We start from the raw sequence: 15,538 nt of genomic DNA, 5'->3' as shown, positions 1-15,538 counted from the left end.
TTCAAACTCAGAGAATTTCTTTGCAAGCATTGACATCTTTTGCAACATTCTCACCCACTCAGGCTCCTTCTGAGAGGGAAGGGCCACCACATTACCCTCTTGTGCATCTAAAATGGGTTCTTCCTGGGAAGAACCCTCCCCAATGTCTGACATGTTACAAACTTGTACACACACACACACACACACACACACACACACACACACCTATCACACAGGGGAGCTATTGGAGACAGACCCACACTAAAGTCTGTCAGAGAGATACAGAGGGATTTGCCAGTCCACACACTGCGCCTTATTGTGAATTGTGGAAATATTACCCACTTACAGCGCATACAGCAATAATAGGCCCACAGACCTAATTATAATGAACAAGTAACACCCTGTACTTGTATCAGCGTTGTCATGAGGAGAAACAGCGTTCAGGAGCTTCACACTGGAGTTTCTGCAGGAGAAAATGGCACCCAGTGAGTGTTCTGGCAAGTCTGAAGAGAAGCCCCGCCCTTCAGCCTCAGCAATGTAATATTTATACTGGCTGGGGATGGCACATCAGCAGCTGTACATGTATGTACCCTTTTTGCCAGTGAGAGTAAGGTTTTAAAACATGCCCTCAGAGCGCGCCCCCCCCTTCCCCGCGCTCTGCACCCTTGTGCTGAGAGACATGGCACGCGCTGCGCGTGTACCTGTATGCCGCCAACGATGACCGGAGGATCCCCTCTCTGCAGGACTCGGTAATATACTCACCAGCCTTCTGACTCTGTTAGGGGGTGGCGGCAGTGCTGTGGGAGTGAATGCTGGCCAGGCTTGGCATGTGTTCAGTACACTTCAGGAGCTAATGGTGTGCTGTCAGCGGAAGCAGAACCTTGAGAAGTTGGTTCTTACTTCCCCCCCTCCTAAGTCCCAGGAAGCAGGGAAGCTGTTGCCAGCAGCTTCCCTGTAAAATAAAAAAACCTAAGAAAGTCTTTTTCCAGCAAAGCTCTGTAGAGCTCCACTAGTGTGCCCAGGAGACTGGATGCACATTTTCTAAACTGAGGTCTGGAGGAGGGGCATAGAGGGAGGAGCCAGTTCACACTGTTGAAAAGTCTTAAAGTGCCGAAGGCTCCTGCGGAACAGTCTATACCCTATGGTACTAAAATGGACCCCAGCATCATCTAGGACCTAACAGAAATATAGATTTGGCTGATGCATGGCAATCTATTTTACATGATACCCATTAAATATTTGCTAGGACTACTTCTACTTCGCACCTGGGGTTATGGTGGAAAGCAAATAACATTATTCCCGTAAGTGGCTTATACAATTTTTTTCAACAAACTATTATTAACCAACACTTTCTATAAACGGGATGCGATTAATATACCGGCGTTCGGCATCCCAGCAGTCGGCGGGATGCCGGACTCAACTGAAATGTCAGTGTCGGGATGACAAACGCCGGAATCTCGATTAAGCTGGCACCAGACTTCACTACTGCTAAGCTGCGGATGGGGGGGGGGGGGGGATTTAGAATTAGGCTGCGGAGGGAAGGTTAGAGTTAGGCTGCGGGGTTGTTAGGGTTAGGCAAACTGGAAGGTTAGGCTGCAGGGGAGGGAGGGTTAGGCTGCGGGGAGGGGGGGTATAAGGGTTAGGCACCACCGGGGAGGGTAAGGGTTAGGCTGTAGGGGTGGGGTGTTAGGTTTAGGCTGTGGGAAATGTGGATTAGGGAGAAAGGGGGGCAGGGATGCTTTAGGTTTTGGGGGGCTGTCAGGATTTTCACCTCTAGGATGCCGCTGTCGGTATATTGACAACCGGCATCCCGGCCACTGGGATATCATATGTAATCCCTTTAAACATTTTCCTTTTCTATAATGGAGTGCAGAGTAATTAAGCAATATAATTGCCCTCTTCTTTTTTGTGAGTGCCGCAGTAAAAATGGAAAAACTTTTTTTTTTTATTGACATGAAGCAATTCATAAATATTGACAGAATAGGATGATGATCTTTATGGTGTACATGTTAACTAACTAGCAGTAGGGAATAAATTTATCAACCACCTATCTGACATTGTGAGAAGCTACTTTTAGACTAATCGTACTGTATACTGTAGCTGACTAAGAGGGAAAAAGACAACAGTACCTTGAAACATGTTTAAATGCATCCACAATAACAGGTGCAAAGTCTTTTGTAAATTCAGGTCCTTTTCTCTTGCTATTTTGAATAACATCGTTTGCCAAATATAGAAAAGTCAGTTTTCTAGTTGGTTTCGCTAAAAGTAGAAAAGAGAAAGGTTAAGCATTTCAACTGAGTACACAAAAGCTGTAAATATTAAATAAGTCAATATACAGTAGGTTTATTAAAACAAAGGTCTGCATAACTTATTTTCAAATAAACCACTATACTACAAATGTATTAATGTATTTTAAAAAAAACACATTTTATAAAACTGTTCACTAAAATGTGCTCAATCAATGACACCATTAAAAACACGTAAATCACGTACTCTCTACTGCCTTCTCTGGAAGAAGACATACATCTGGTACACACTTTGCTGAGGAGCCATTTACCCATGGAACAATCCTCTCCTTTGAAGAGATTTCTTCTAAATATCCAGCATTCACCCCAAGGTTCTAAAAATCCTTCCAGCTTAAACATTTTGTGGGGGTTCTCCTGCCTGAAAACACCCTTCATGTAACCTGTTCTCTTGGATGCCACTGCCTTTCTATTCTATTGTATAGAGCACAGGTTCTCAAACTCGGTCCTCAGGACCCCACACGGTGCATGTTTTGCAGGTCTCACAGAATCGCAAGTGACATAATTAGCTCCACCTGTGGACCTTTTAAAATGTGTCAGTGAGTAATTAATACCTGTGCACCTACTGGGTTACCTGCAAAACATGCGCTGTGTGGGGTCCTGAGGACCGAGTTTGAGAACCTATGGTATAGAGGTATGGCTCTGCTCTCTACTCTGTTCATCCTTGGCAGTACAGTACATTCAACTATAGAAGCATGATAGAAAATGAGAAAGGGACTTGAATTCACCCCCAGACGAGGATTCCCGGAAGGATATCAAGTTATGCAGTCAAGTTGCTGGCAGTCGGGATCCCAGCAGTCAAGATACCGATGACAGGATCGCTACCGCCGACAATGCCAACAGCCAGAATCCCGGCTAAGAGGGGCTATTCCCATTCATGGGTGTCCATGACACCCATAGAGTGGGAATAGAACCTGTGGTGAGCGCAGCGAGCCCACAGCATGGGCACTGAGCCCGCGAGGGGTTTCTGTGCGCTCGTGCCTACTGCCGGCATGCTGACGATCGGGATGCCGGCATCCTGATCGTCATAAAATCCTACTGATCCCATCATGGATGCAGTGGTATCTAGCTTGATCTCTACTATGGTTAAAAGAGAATGCATACAGTACAGTGTTTATTATCAAATAGGGATCTGGTCAGGATCCCGACTTTCGGCACGGCTCAGTATTCCAATGCATGGATCACAATATCCGTGCTGGAAATCCCTAACACCGGGATCCCAAAGGAAGGCCTTGGGTACTGCACACAGGTAATCCACAGGGGGGCTTGTTAGGTTTAGGCTGCGGGTGGAGGGTTAGGCTGTGGGAGAAAGTGTTAGGGTTATCCTGCGGGGAGGGAGGATTAGGGTTAGGCACCACCGGGGAGAGAGGTTAGAGTTAGGCACCACCTCCCGAGTTAGGCTACAGACAGGTGAGAGGGGTTAGGGTCAGGCTGCGGGACAGGACGGCGAGTTGGATAGGCATACCATGTGTATCAAGTAGGTGTCGGGATGCTGCTGTTAGTATTTTGACTGCCGGTATCCTGGTACCACCCCATCAAATGTATTCTAGCACCTCTCCTTTGTGCTGGCAGGGCTGTGGTCAAACAGGCTCGTTTATACATATATGGTTCTGCCTGAAAATCTCCCTTTTCTAAGATAAGATAAATCCCTTAATGTCTTACTATTCCATTCCCTATTCAGAAATACCCTTGGACATTCCTACTCTATCACCTCATCCACATACAGAAAAACTAGCCTTGCACATATACAGTATTTGTAAAAGCTAGGTGGCTTAATTGCTAAATCTAGGAAACAGGTTGACCCTCCTAACCTTATTACTCGCAAATCTGTCTTATAGCCAGGAGGGAGAAGATCACTTATTAAATTCAAAATAATGTTGATAAATGTAATCAAATCTGCCCCCCCCCCCCCCCCCGGCATTACATGTAAACTCTGTTCTTATTCACCCCCATCTCTTGCTACTTTAGATATGCAATACTGTCCTGTATCCTGTAATCCCCTCATTTCTTTTAACTGTGGATCCATCTCCTCTCATATACATTATACATTGCTTTCATGGTCTCAGGGATGATCAAGCGAACTCTGTGACCCCACCCCCCAAACCAATGGGAATAATAATAATTTTGGATATTTCAATATAATAATAATTATAATCTTTATTTATATAGTGCTGTTCTCTAAAAGGACTCAAAGCGCTTAGTATTTGCAGGGAAAACGAAGCATACTGCATAGAGGGCAGCCATCTTGAGCACACTATAATGGTTACAGCTGGTGAATATAAAATACAAAATATGTTCATCCCACCCACAAAAGTACCAGTTGAGGCAACCATATTGGGAAAATATATAGGACACAGTGGGTAATGGTTACACGTTGGGGAGTTGCTGATTATAAAATACAAAACAAAAGCAAAATAAATTATGAGATACCATAGTACGACATACAAAATACAGACAAGATACTGTACCCACAGAATCATAATTTCTACTCACTATTCTTCCCACCCATGAAAGTACAGAGTGCAGCAGCAAATCTTGGGCACACAACATAGGTTACTATGGGTGGGAAAAGGAATATGCAGAGATGTGATTATACTTCTCTGCATATTACAAAACACCTATGTGATCCCTTTGGATATGGTGTGCTGATGGCGGCAACGTTACGTGTCAAAAAGTCGACATAATATGATCTGTATTTTGTAAATTACAGTAAAACGTTTTGCAAGATGTCCCTGGTAAGTGCACTTTCTACTCATTAAACTATATGGATGCTACTGGTTCGGTAACATTGAGAGCACACAGGCAGTTGGATGATTATTATTAGTGTGTGCCAACCAATGTTTTTGTCATATTACAAAAACACGAGATTCCCACAAAGTGCAAATTATATAACAGAAACAAGAATAAAAAATCATAAATTTCAGGGATTGCGTATCCCACCAACAGTACCAGACGATATAGCCATCTTGGGTGAACTAAAGGTTACAACAGATGAAATAAGCAATACACAGATATGTGATACACATCGGGGAATGAATATAACAGCTGTCATCTTTGCCGCAATGCATACGCAGTAGTGTGGCTACATCTGTACAAAATACGGAATAAAGAAAGCGACATACAGTAATAGAGGTAAGATAAACATTACATAAAAACAACACATGAAAACTGGAAGGTTAGGCAGCTAATTTTGGTGAAAAACATTGTTTAGAGATAAAATCAGGATTACTTAGAAGCAAAGATTCAAACAGAAGTTGCTGTTGAAGGCAATGGTCTTGTTGAGACCAGGGCATGGTGATGTAGAATTGAATCTGGGGGACAATATGTTGGGCTTAGAAGTAACAGGGGCCATGTTTCTAAGGGATCCAGTCAGGGATCCCGGCAGACGAAATACCGATGCCGGAATCCCGACACAGGTTGGAATGCTGGCACCAGCATTCTGACTGGGGTCTCAATCCCAGCGCTGGCATCCTGATACCCGGGATCCCGAACGAGACACTGCCGGGCTGCCGGAGAGGAAAGCCGCGGGGGTGGAGGGTTAGGCTGCGGGAACAGAGAGTTAGGGTTAGGGGGCCATAGGGGGAAGGGAAGTATACTTACCTTCCCTGTTGGGATACTCACTGTCAAGATGCCGTGGTTGGTATTCTGACCGCCGCCATCCTAACCGCCAGCATTTTGAATCAAACCTGTTTCTAACAAGGGGGCACATTTATCAATGCTAAAACTTGATGAATGAGCCTCATGGACTGGATGGGTGAGATGGTTAGTGCCAAGGGGCAACACAAGCCTGATGAGCAGCAAGGAGAGCACACAAGGAACAGGGCAGTCATATTAATTAACTTCACACAATACATTAAACCCCACAGGCCATAATGAAGGATACGAAATTGCTCCGTTCCTTCCTTTAGGATGAAATTCTTATATTAATATCCGAACTGAAGTACTTGAACTGGCATGATTTTATTCAACTCCTCCTCTTTTTATATATTCTCCTTCCGTGAGTCCTCAATTACCATATGTGCAAAGTACCAAGCCCTCCTTGGCCAGTCCGGCGCAATGAGGATTGCCAGAACCTTTGTTCTTCTTACCAGTTGAAGAACTTTTGGTATCAGAGGAAGCGGAGGGAACATATACACTGACGTGAACACCCACGGTGTTACCAGTGCGTCCACCGCCACTGCCTGTCGGTCTCTCGACCGGGAATAGTACCTCCGCAGCTTCTTGTTGAGGTGGGAGGACATCATGTCTATGTGAGGAACCCCCCACCAACCGGTTACTTCCTCGAACACCTCCGTATGGAGGCCCCACTCTCCTGGATGGAGTGGTGTCTGCTGAGGAAGTCTGCTTCCCAGTTGTTTACACCCGGAATGAAGATTGCTGACATCGCCACCGCGTGCCCAGAGGAGGATTCTTGACACCTCTGACATGGCAGCCCTGGTCTTCGTCACCTTGTCAGTTTATGTAGGCCACTGTGGTCACGTTGTCCGACTGCACCTGAACAGCCCGATCCTGTAGAACAGGGGTGGAGAACCTGCGGCCCTCCAGCTGTGGTTGAAATAAACATCCCAGCATGCCCTGCAATAGTTTTAGTATGGTGAAATAGCAAAACAGTAGCAGGGCATGCTGGTATATGTAGTTCAACAACAGGTGGAGGACCAAAGGTTCCCCACTCCTGCTGTAGAAGGTGAGCTGCTTACCGAAGGCCATTGTATACGGCTCTTAGTTCCAGAATGGGAGAAGGGATTCCTGACCCGACCACCTTCCTTGGAAGGATTCCCCCTGAGCGACTGCTCCCCAACCTCTTAGACTTGCATCCGTGGTTAGAAGGATCCAGTCTTGAACTTCTGAACCTTTGGCCTTCCCGAAGGTGTGGTAGTTGTAGCCACCAGAGGAGCGAAATCCTGACTTTCGGTGACAGACGAATCCTCTGATGCATGTGTAGGTGAGATCCCGACCACTGGTCCAATAGATCCAGCTGAAAGGATCGAGCATGAAACCTTCCGTACTGTAGAGCCTCGTAGGAGGCAACCATCTTCCGCAGAAGGCGGATGCACTGATGAACCGTTACCCGGGAATGCTTTAAGAAATCCTGGACCATTGTTTGAATCACCGATGATTTCTCCACCGGCAGAAACACCCTCTGCCCTTCCGTGTCTAGGATCATCCCCAGGAAAGACAGCCTCCTTGTCGGCTCCAGATGAGACTTTGGAAGGTTCAGGATCCAACCGTACTCCTTGATCAGATGTGTCGTGAGAGCAATGGATCGCAACAACTTCTTCCTGGACGACGCCTTGATCAGGAGATCGTCCAGATACGGAATTATGTTCACCCCTTGCTTGCGTAGGAGAACCATCATTTCCGCCATCACCTTGGTGAAGACCCTTGGTGCTGTGGAAAGGCCAAACGGCAGCGCCTGAAACTGATAGTGGTCGTCCAACAGTGCAAACCTGAGGTATGCCTGAAGCGGTGACCAAATGGGAATGTGGAGGTACGCATCCTTGATGTCCAGGGACACCAGGAATTCCCCCTCCGTCAGACCTGAGATGACAGCTCTCAGAGACTCCATCTTGAATTTGAACTCCCTGAGGTAGCGGTTCAGAGACTAAGTTCAGTATTGGCCATACCGAACCATCCGGCTTCGGTACCACAAAAAGGTTTGAATAGTAACCTTTGTTCCACCGATGAGGTGAAACTGGAACAATGACCCTGAATACCACCAATTTTTGGATAGCTTCCAGAAGAATTGCTCTGTCTGCCGGCAGAGCCGGCAAGCCTGACTTGAAGAAACGGTGAGGTGGGAGATCTTGAAACTCCAACCTGTACCATCTGGACACTATATCCAGTACCCAGGGGTCCAGGCCAGATGACACCCAGACGTGGCTGAAATGCCGGAGTCTTGCCCCCACCTGACATTCCTCCAGGCCTAGCTGTCCACCGTCATGTGGAGGACTTTGGGGTATCGGAAGCAGGCTTCTGGTTCTGGGAGCCAGCGGGAGCAGGCTTCTTTCCTTTAGCACGACCACCTCTGAAGGTGTTCGAATGCTTATTCTTTCTAGGCCTCGTGGTCAGTGACGTGGCTGGTGCAAAAGGCTTCTTCGTAGCCGGCGCAGCTGAGGGGAGAAAAGGAGACTTACCCGCGGTAGCCGTAGCAATCCACGCATCCAGCGCCTCCCCAAAGAGAGCCTGACCTGTATACGGTAGGCCTTCCACGCTCTTCCTGGATTCCGCGTCCGCAGACCATTGGCGCATCCGGAGACCCCTGCGAGCAGAGACGGACACGGAGATCGCCGCAGCCATGGAACCCAGGTCCTTCATGGAGTCTACCAGGAACCATGCAGAATCCTGAATACTACGTAAAAATAAATCTAGATCACCTTTATCCATCGTAGCCAATTTCTCCTGCAGAGAGATTGACCACCTGGCAATAGCCTTAGAAATCCAAGCACAGGCTATAGTTGGCCGCAGTATAGCCCCTGAAGCCGTGTAAATGGATTTTAGCGTAGCGTCCACCTTGCGATCTGCCGGGTCCTTCAACGCGGTAGATCCCGGGACTGGTAATACTACCTGTTTGGACAGCCTAGAGGCAGAGGCGTCGACTATCGGCAGAAACTCCCACTTTTTTCTATCTTCCTCTGGGAAGGGAAAAGCAAACAAGACCATCTTAGGGATCTGGATTTTTTTCTCCGGATTTTCCCAGGCTTTTTCAAAGATAGCATTTAATTCCTTAGATGCTGGGAAGGTGAGGGGGGCTTTTAAATGTCTGTGAAAAAGGCCTCCTCAACCTGCTCAGGAGTTGTGTAACACATCCCTCATGCCTCAATCATCAACTGCACCCCCTTAGCAAGTGATGCCGTCCCCCTCGACAAATCCCCGTCACCGTCTGCAGTGTCAGAATCGGTGTCCATGTCATCTTGCATCATTTTGGCAAGTGCACATTTGTCAGAATGTACCTCAGGGGACCCCGAGGAAGCAGTATCAGACCATACAACCATAGAGGATTGCAGTACCTGAGTGGCATGCTCAGTTCTAGCAAGCCTTTCAGAAATCTGAGAAATAGTCCACCCTAAGAGAGGCTAACCATTCCGGCTCTCTAGCTGAGATCTGCGCTACAACAGTGCAATCCTGATTACATGGGATGGGATCTTCCTGGGAAGATAAATACTCTTCCGCATATGAAACAGAGTCTCTAGACATGTTTGCAATATCACACCAATCACCCCACATACACACAGGGTACTGGGCAGAGTTTCCCCCCCAAGAATGGCAGAGAGACACAGAGATTGGAGCCAACCAACACACACAGCGCTATTATAGGTATAGGGAGACTCCAAACCAGCACTGTGTCCCTTAATAGGTGACACAGCCTTTACACAGCCTCCCCTCCCTTCTACAACCCCCTGGTACCAGATAGCTGGAGGTGCTCTGGAGGGACTATTCTTCCATTGGCAGTGTGTCTGCAGGCAGGAAAATGGCACTGAACGCTGCTGGGTCCGCTCTGAGAAGCTCCGCCCCCTTAGTGGCGCTGTGTTCCCGCTCTTCTGAGATTATACTGGCCTAAGGATTTTGTGCTGGCTGAGATCCGCAGACCCCGACAGGCTTTATTTGGTCAGTGTAGGGTCAGGTGCTGGCTCAGGGCGCCCCACCGAAGTACCGCTGAGCCGTCCGGGAGTGCAGTTAATACTGCGCTCCTACCCTTAAGCCGCCATCTTCACACTGACCCCCCGCTTGTAAGGGGGGACAGTGACTCACTCGCCACAATTCAGCTCTGCAAAGGGGTGGCGGCTGGCTGCTGGGGTGAGCGTTCCCCTGTGGCGGGGCATGATCTGTCCCCTCTGGAGCTCAATGTCCAGTCAGCGGAGACAGTGGCTCAGACCCCGCAAAGTGGACATGTTCCAGGCAGGCTGTTGCTAACAGCCTCCTGTACAAAAATAAACTCTAAAATAAACTTTTTCTATGAAAGCTCTGTAGAGCTCCCCTAGCTGTGACCGGCTCCTCCGGGCGCAATTTCTAAACTGAGTCTGGTAGGAGGGGCATAGAGGGAGGAGCCAGCCCACACTATTAAACTGTCAAAGTGCCAATGGCTCCTGGTGGACCCGTCTATACCCCATGGTACTAATATGGACCACAGCATCCTCTAGGACGTAAGAGAAATAACATGGGAGGTAAATCTGGGCTTCTCTGCTATGCCATTTAAAAGGAAATATTTATAAATTCATTTTTCTCCTTCAATAGCCTATAGCAAACAATATTGAGATATATTTAAGGCAGGAAGTGCGCTACATAAATAGAAAAACACTGCATTCTAAACATTTAAGTGGCTGAGAGGAGATCATGTTTCACAAGGAGTCATTTAAGAATATATCCAAGTGATCATGAGAAAAGGTGTGGATAGTTGTGCAAGACTGCTGTCCAGCAAAGATCTGTCGCAGAGGCCTTTTTGATCAAGATTTTATAACACTTCATGCCCACACTTCTTGCATGTAGGACTACATCTTAATTCCTCCTAAAAGTGGCTTGCTTGTTTTGGTTTGTTATGAAAACAGTATTTGTTCTCACCAGATCTAGTTAATGTAGCTTCTGCTCTTGTCCTTCTACTGGAAAAATAGATGCCAACACTATAGGGCAGTATGGATGGTGTAATGGTTAGCATCACTGCCTCACAGCACTTAGGTCATGGGTTGGTACCCACCACTGAACTGTGTGGAGTTTGTATATTCTTCCCGTACTTCTGTGGGTTTCCTCCCACAATCCAAAAATATACTGGTAGATTAACTATTCCCAACAAAAATGAACCTTAGTGTGTGTGCGCGCATGTACTTGGGCAGACTTGATTGGCCATTTGGTTCTTATACACCTTCAAATTCCATATTCCTAAGTAACCTACTGACTGATAAGAAATTAATATATAATTTTTGGTAAGAAAGTTGGATTGGTTCTGAGAATCACTTTATTCTTGTAGATATTTAAAAACCAAAAAGTTTCTTGCACAATGCCTGAAATTCTCCAACCCTTCTGGCAGAAGCAATTGCCACCAGGACCACTGTCAATTTCAATGAAACTTCCTGCATTGCTTTAAAATGGGCATTCATCAGAGCATTAAGGCCCAATTTAGGATTACCACTGGTATTTGCACTCACAATATCTATGGTTTCCAATTTTTAAAAAGTGCACGCAGGGTTTTCTGCTTTGAAAACCCCATGGTGCAAGGGAAAAAAAACAAACGGATTTTAATTACCTACCCGCAAATCCTTTTCTCGTAGTCTGTAGATGATACTGGGACTATTGAGACATTTATTACCATGGGGTATAGACAAGTCCACTTGGAGCCTTGGGCACTTTAAGAATTTGATAGTGTGCCCTGGCTCCTCCCTCTATGCCCTCCTACAAGACCCAGTCTAGGAAACGGTGCCCGAGGAGACGGACATACTTTGAGATGATAAAGATAGTTGTGAGATTACGAACCAGCACACAGAACAATGGGAAAGCCATGCTAACCAAACTTGAAACATGAACAGCAACAGCCGAACAAACCAGAATACTTAACCAAGTAACAGTGCAGGAAGAATGAAGCACACCATCTGGTAGATTCACGGAGTTGTCAGAGAGTCTACCGCCACTGCTTGTGGGTCTCTTGACCTGGAACAATACTGCTTGAGTTTTTTGTTGAGACGAGAGGCCATCATGTCGATTTGTGGATATCCCCACCGATGTGTCAAGCACATGAACACCTCCAGGTGAAGGCTCCACTCCCCTGGGTGCAGGTCGTGTCTGCTGAGGAAGTATGATTCCCAGTTTTCTACTTCCGGAATGAAGACCGCTGACAACACCACGGCATGTTTTTCCAACCAGAGGAGAATTCTTGACACCTCAGACATTGCTGCTTTGCTTTTCGTTCCGCCCTGTTGGTTTATGTATGTTACCGCCGTTACATTGTCCGACTGGACTTGAATGGCCTGATTCTTAAGTAGAGATGAGGCCTGCAGAAGGGCGTTGTTTATGGCCCTGAGTTCCAAGATGTTTATTGGAAGGACGACTTCCTGACTTGACCATCTTCCTTGAAACTGCACCCCTTTGGTGGCTGCTCCCCAATCTCTGCGGCTTGCATCCGTGGTTAGCAGAATCCAATTCTGATTCCTGAACCTCCGACCCTCGACAAGGTGAGAAGTCTGTAGCCACCACAGAAGGGAGATTCTGGCTCTTGGCGACAGACAGATCCTCTGGTGCATGTGAAGATGCAATCCACCCCATTTGTCTAATAGATCTAGCTGTGAGGGCCTCACATGAAACCTTCCGTAATGAAGCGCCTCGTAAGAGGCCACCATTTTCCCCAGAAGGCGAATGCACAGATGCACCAAGTTTTGTTTTGGCTTCAGAACAGCCCAAACCATCGACTGGATTTCCATAGCCTTTTCCACGGGAAGGAACACTCTCTGAGATTCTGTGTCCAGTATCATTCCCAGAAAGAAAAGCCTCTGCTTCGGTTCCAGGTGAGATTTTGGCAAGTTCAGAATCCTCCTGTGATTCAGTATCAGTCTGGTTGAGAGGCGAATACTGGCCATCAACCGCTCCCTGGACGATGCCTGTATCAGAAGATCGTCCAGGTATGGAATTATGTTCAATCCCTGTTTGCGGAGTAGAAACATAATCTCTGCCATCACCTTGGTCAACACTCTCGGTAGCGTGGAGCGACCGATTGCCAGGGCCTGGAACTGGTAGTGGCAGTCCTGCAGTGCAAAGCCTGATGAAGCGGCTAGATTGGAATGTGAAGGTACGCATCCTTGATATCCAGAGACACTAGGAATTCCCCTTCCTCCAGACCCGAGATCACAGCTCTCAGAGACTCCATTTTGAATTTGAATACTCGTAAGTACGGGTTCAATGATTTGAGGTTCAAAATCGGCCTTACCGAACCTTCCAGTTTTGGTACTACAAACAGGTTGGAATAATTGGGGTAATTCTGAGTTGATCGCAGCAGGAACTTTGTTAGCAGTTGGGCAAAACCATGTGCACTGCAGGGAAGGGAGATATAACATGTGCAGAGAGAGTTAGATTTGGGTGGGTTATTCTGTATCTGTGCAGGGTAAATACTGGCTGCTTTATTTTTACACTGCAAATTAGATTTCAGATTGAACACACCACACCCAAATCTAACTCTCTCTGCACATGTTATATCTGCCCCCCTTGCAGTGCACATAGTTTTGCCCAACTGCTAACAAAGGCCCTCATTCCGAGTTGATCGCTCGCTAGCTGCTTTTAGCAGCAGTGCAAACGCTAAGCCGCCTCCCTCTGGGAGTGTATCGTAGCTTTGCAGATGTGTGAACGAAAGGTTAGCAGAACAGAGCTGAAATTTTTACATGCAGTTTCTGAGCAGCTGCAGACCTACTCCTACCTTGCGATCACTTCAGTCTATTTAGTTCCTGTTTCGACGTCACAAACTCGCCCTGCGTTCGGCCAGCCACTCCCCCGTTTCCCCAGTCACGCCTGCATTTTTATCTGACACGCCTGCGTTTTTTAGCACACTCCCGGAAAACGGTCAGTTACCTCCCAGAAACGCCCCATTCCTGTCACTCACCGATCAACAGAGAGACTGAAAGAGTCGCTCGGCCTTGTGCGAAACTGCATGGTTTTTTGTGAAAGTATGTCGCGCATGCGCACTGCGCCCCATACGCATGCGCAGAAATGCCGATTTTTAGCCTGATCGCTGCGCTGCGAACGGCAGCTAGCGATCAACTTGGAATGACCCCCAAAGTTCCTGTTGCGATTCACTCAGACTTACCCCCAATATCCCTTGTTTTGCAGATGAGGTGGAACTGGAACAATGACCAGAGTCTGTACCAGTTTTTGAATGGCATCCTGTAAGGTAAAACTTGCTTCCTATGAAACTGGTAAGCCTGATTTGAAGAATCTGTGAAATGGGAGCTGAAACTCCAGTTTGCAGCCCTGGGAAATAAGATCTATGACCCAAGGATACTGGCATGATGTCCAGATGTGACTGAAAAATTTTAGTCGGGCTCCCACCTGCCAGTCTTCCAGGCATCGCGGTCCACCGTCATGATGAAGGCTTTGAGGAAGCAGAACTTGAGCTCTGTTCCTGTGAACCTGCAGTTGTTGGCTTTCGTGGTTTACCTCTAGCACCTCTAGTGGCTGTAGAAGAACCTCTGGTTTTGCCCCTAAACTTGGCAGTACGAAAGGACTGTAGATTAGGTCCTGAGTAAGCCTTCCTGGCTGGGGAGCTGCAGAAGGAAGATACGTGGACTTACCCGCAGTAGCTTTAGAGATCCACTTGTCTAGTTCATCTCCAAATAAGGCCTCTCCTGTGAAGGGTAGGCTGTCCACGCCTTTCCTGGAGTCCGCGTCGGCAGTCCACTAGCGTAGCCATAAGCCTCTATGTGCTGACACTGCCGTAGCAGTGGTGCGTGCATTAAGTAAGCCTATTTCTTTTATGGCTTCCACCATAAAAGTCCTGTATATGTTACAGGAGTAAAATAATCTCCCCCTTAGGCAAGGTACCTAACTTCTCAATCAGGTTACCCAATCATTATAGCATGTAATCCACCCACACGCTATAATGGGTCTATGTGCCACCCTGGCAGCTGTATACAAAGAGTTGAGTGTATTCTCACCAGGGACAGGCAATACAATTTTCCGTGACAGCCTATCGGTGTATTTTCCCATTTTTTTTCTATTCTCGGAGGAAAGAGAAAAGATGATATCAACCATTTAGGGATCTGAAATTTCCTATCAGGATTAACCCATTGTTCTTCAAATAGGGTATTTATTTCCTTTGACACAGGAAAAGTGGCTTAGGATTTCTTTTTTACATTAAAACTCCTCAGTCTCATCTCTGATAGCTTCTATGAGAACCTCTATTCCCTGTGACAGAGTACATTCCCCCACCTCTGAGTCCCCCCTCCCCCATATCTGACCTGTCATCATTAGAGTCAAACTGCAGGATATGAGCCAAAGGATGTTTTTGCGAACAAATGGCAGGGGACTGAGACGCTGGTTTGTTTACGGTGTCTCTGTTCATAAACTCAGTCATTGATTGTCTTAACTACTGCGTCTTTCTCATTGCTGGACATTTTAGAAGAGATATTGGAAATCATTCCCCTAATGTTATCAAGCCAAGCTGGCTCTGTCCCACTAGCCTGGGAGGGTACACTGCACCGAGTACACTGCAGTAAATCCCCATGAGAAGAGGAACAATGGGGGTGATTCCAAGTTGATCGCAGCAGGAATTTTGTTAGCAGTTGGGC

At 47.0% G+C, this 15,538-nt stretch overlaps 1 protein-coding gene across 2 annotated transcripts in view; it reads right to left on the bottom strand.

The window, feature by feature from the left end:
- RPRD1A (regulation of nuclear pre-mRNA domain containing 1A) overlaps positions 1-15,538 on the bottom strand; it is a 448,635-nt gene that overhangs the window by 336,371 nt on the left and 96,726 nt on the right. For both annotated transcript variants that reach the window (XR_010177745.1, XM_063922817.1), the window contains exon 2: positions 2,109-2,238. Coding sequence is in view for 1 of the 2 variants with exons in the window: in XM_063922817.1 (XP_063778887.1) it covers positions 2,109-2,238 (130 nt within the window). In the remaining variant the exon portion in view is untranslated. The remainder of the gene's footprint in view (positions 1-2,108; positions 2,239-15,538) is intronic.

This window comes from Pseudophryne corroboree, chromosome 5, assembly GCF_028390025.1.
Source record: "Pseudophryne corroboree isolate aPseCor3 chromosome 5, aPseCor3.hap2, whole genome shotgun sequence".
Classification (NCBI taxonomy): domain Eukaryota; kingdom Metazoa; phylum Chordata; class Amphibia; order Anura; family Myobatrachidae; genus Pseudophryne; species Pseudophryne corroboree.
Note: the sequence above shows the minus strand (reverse complement) of the source record. Positions and strands in the feature narration are given on the sequence as shown.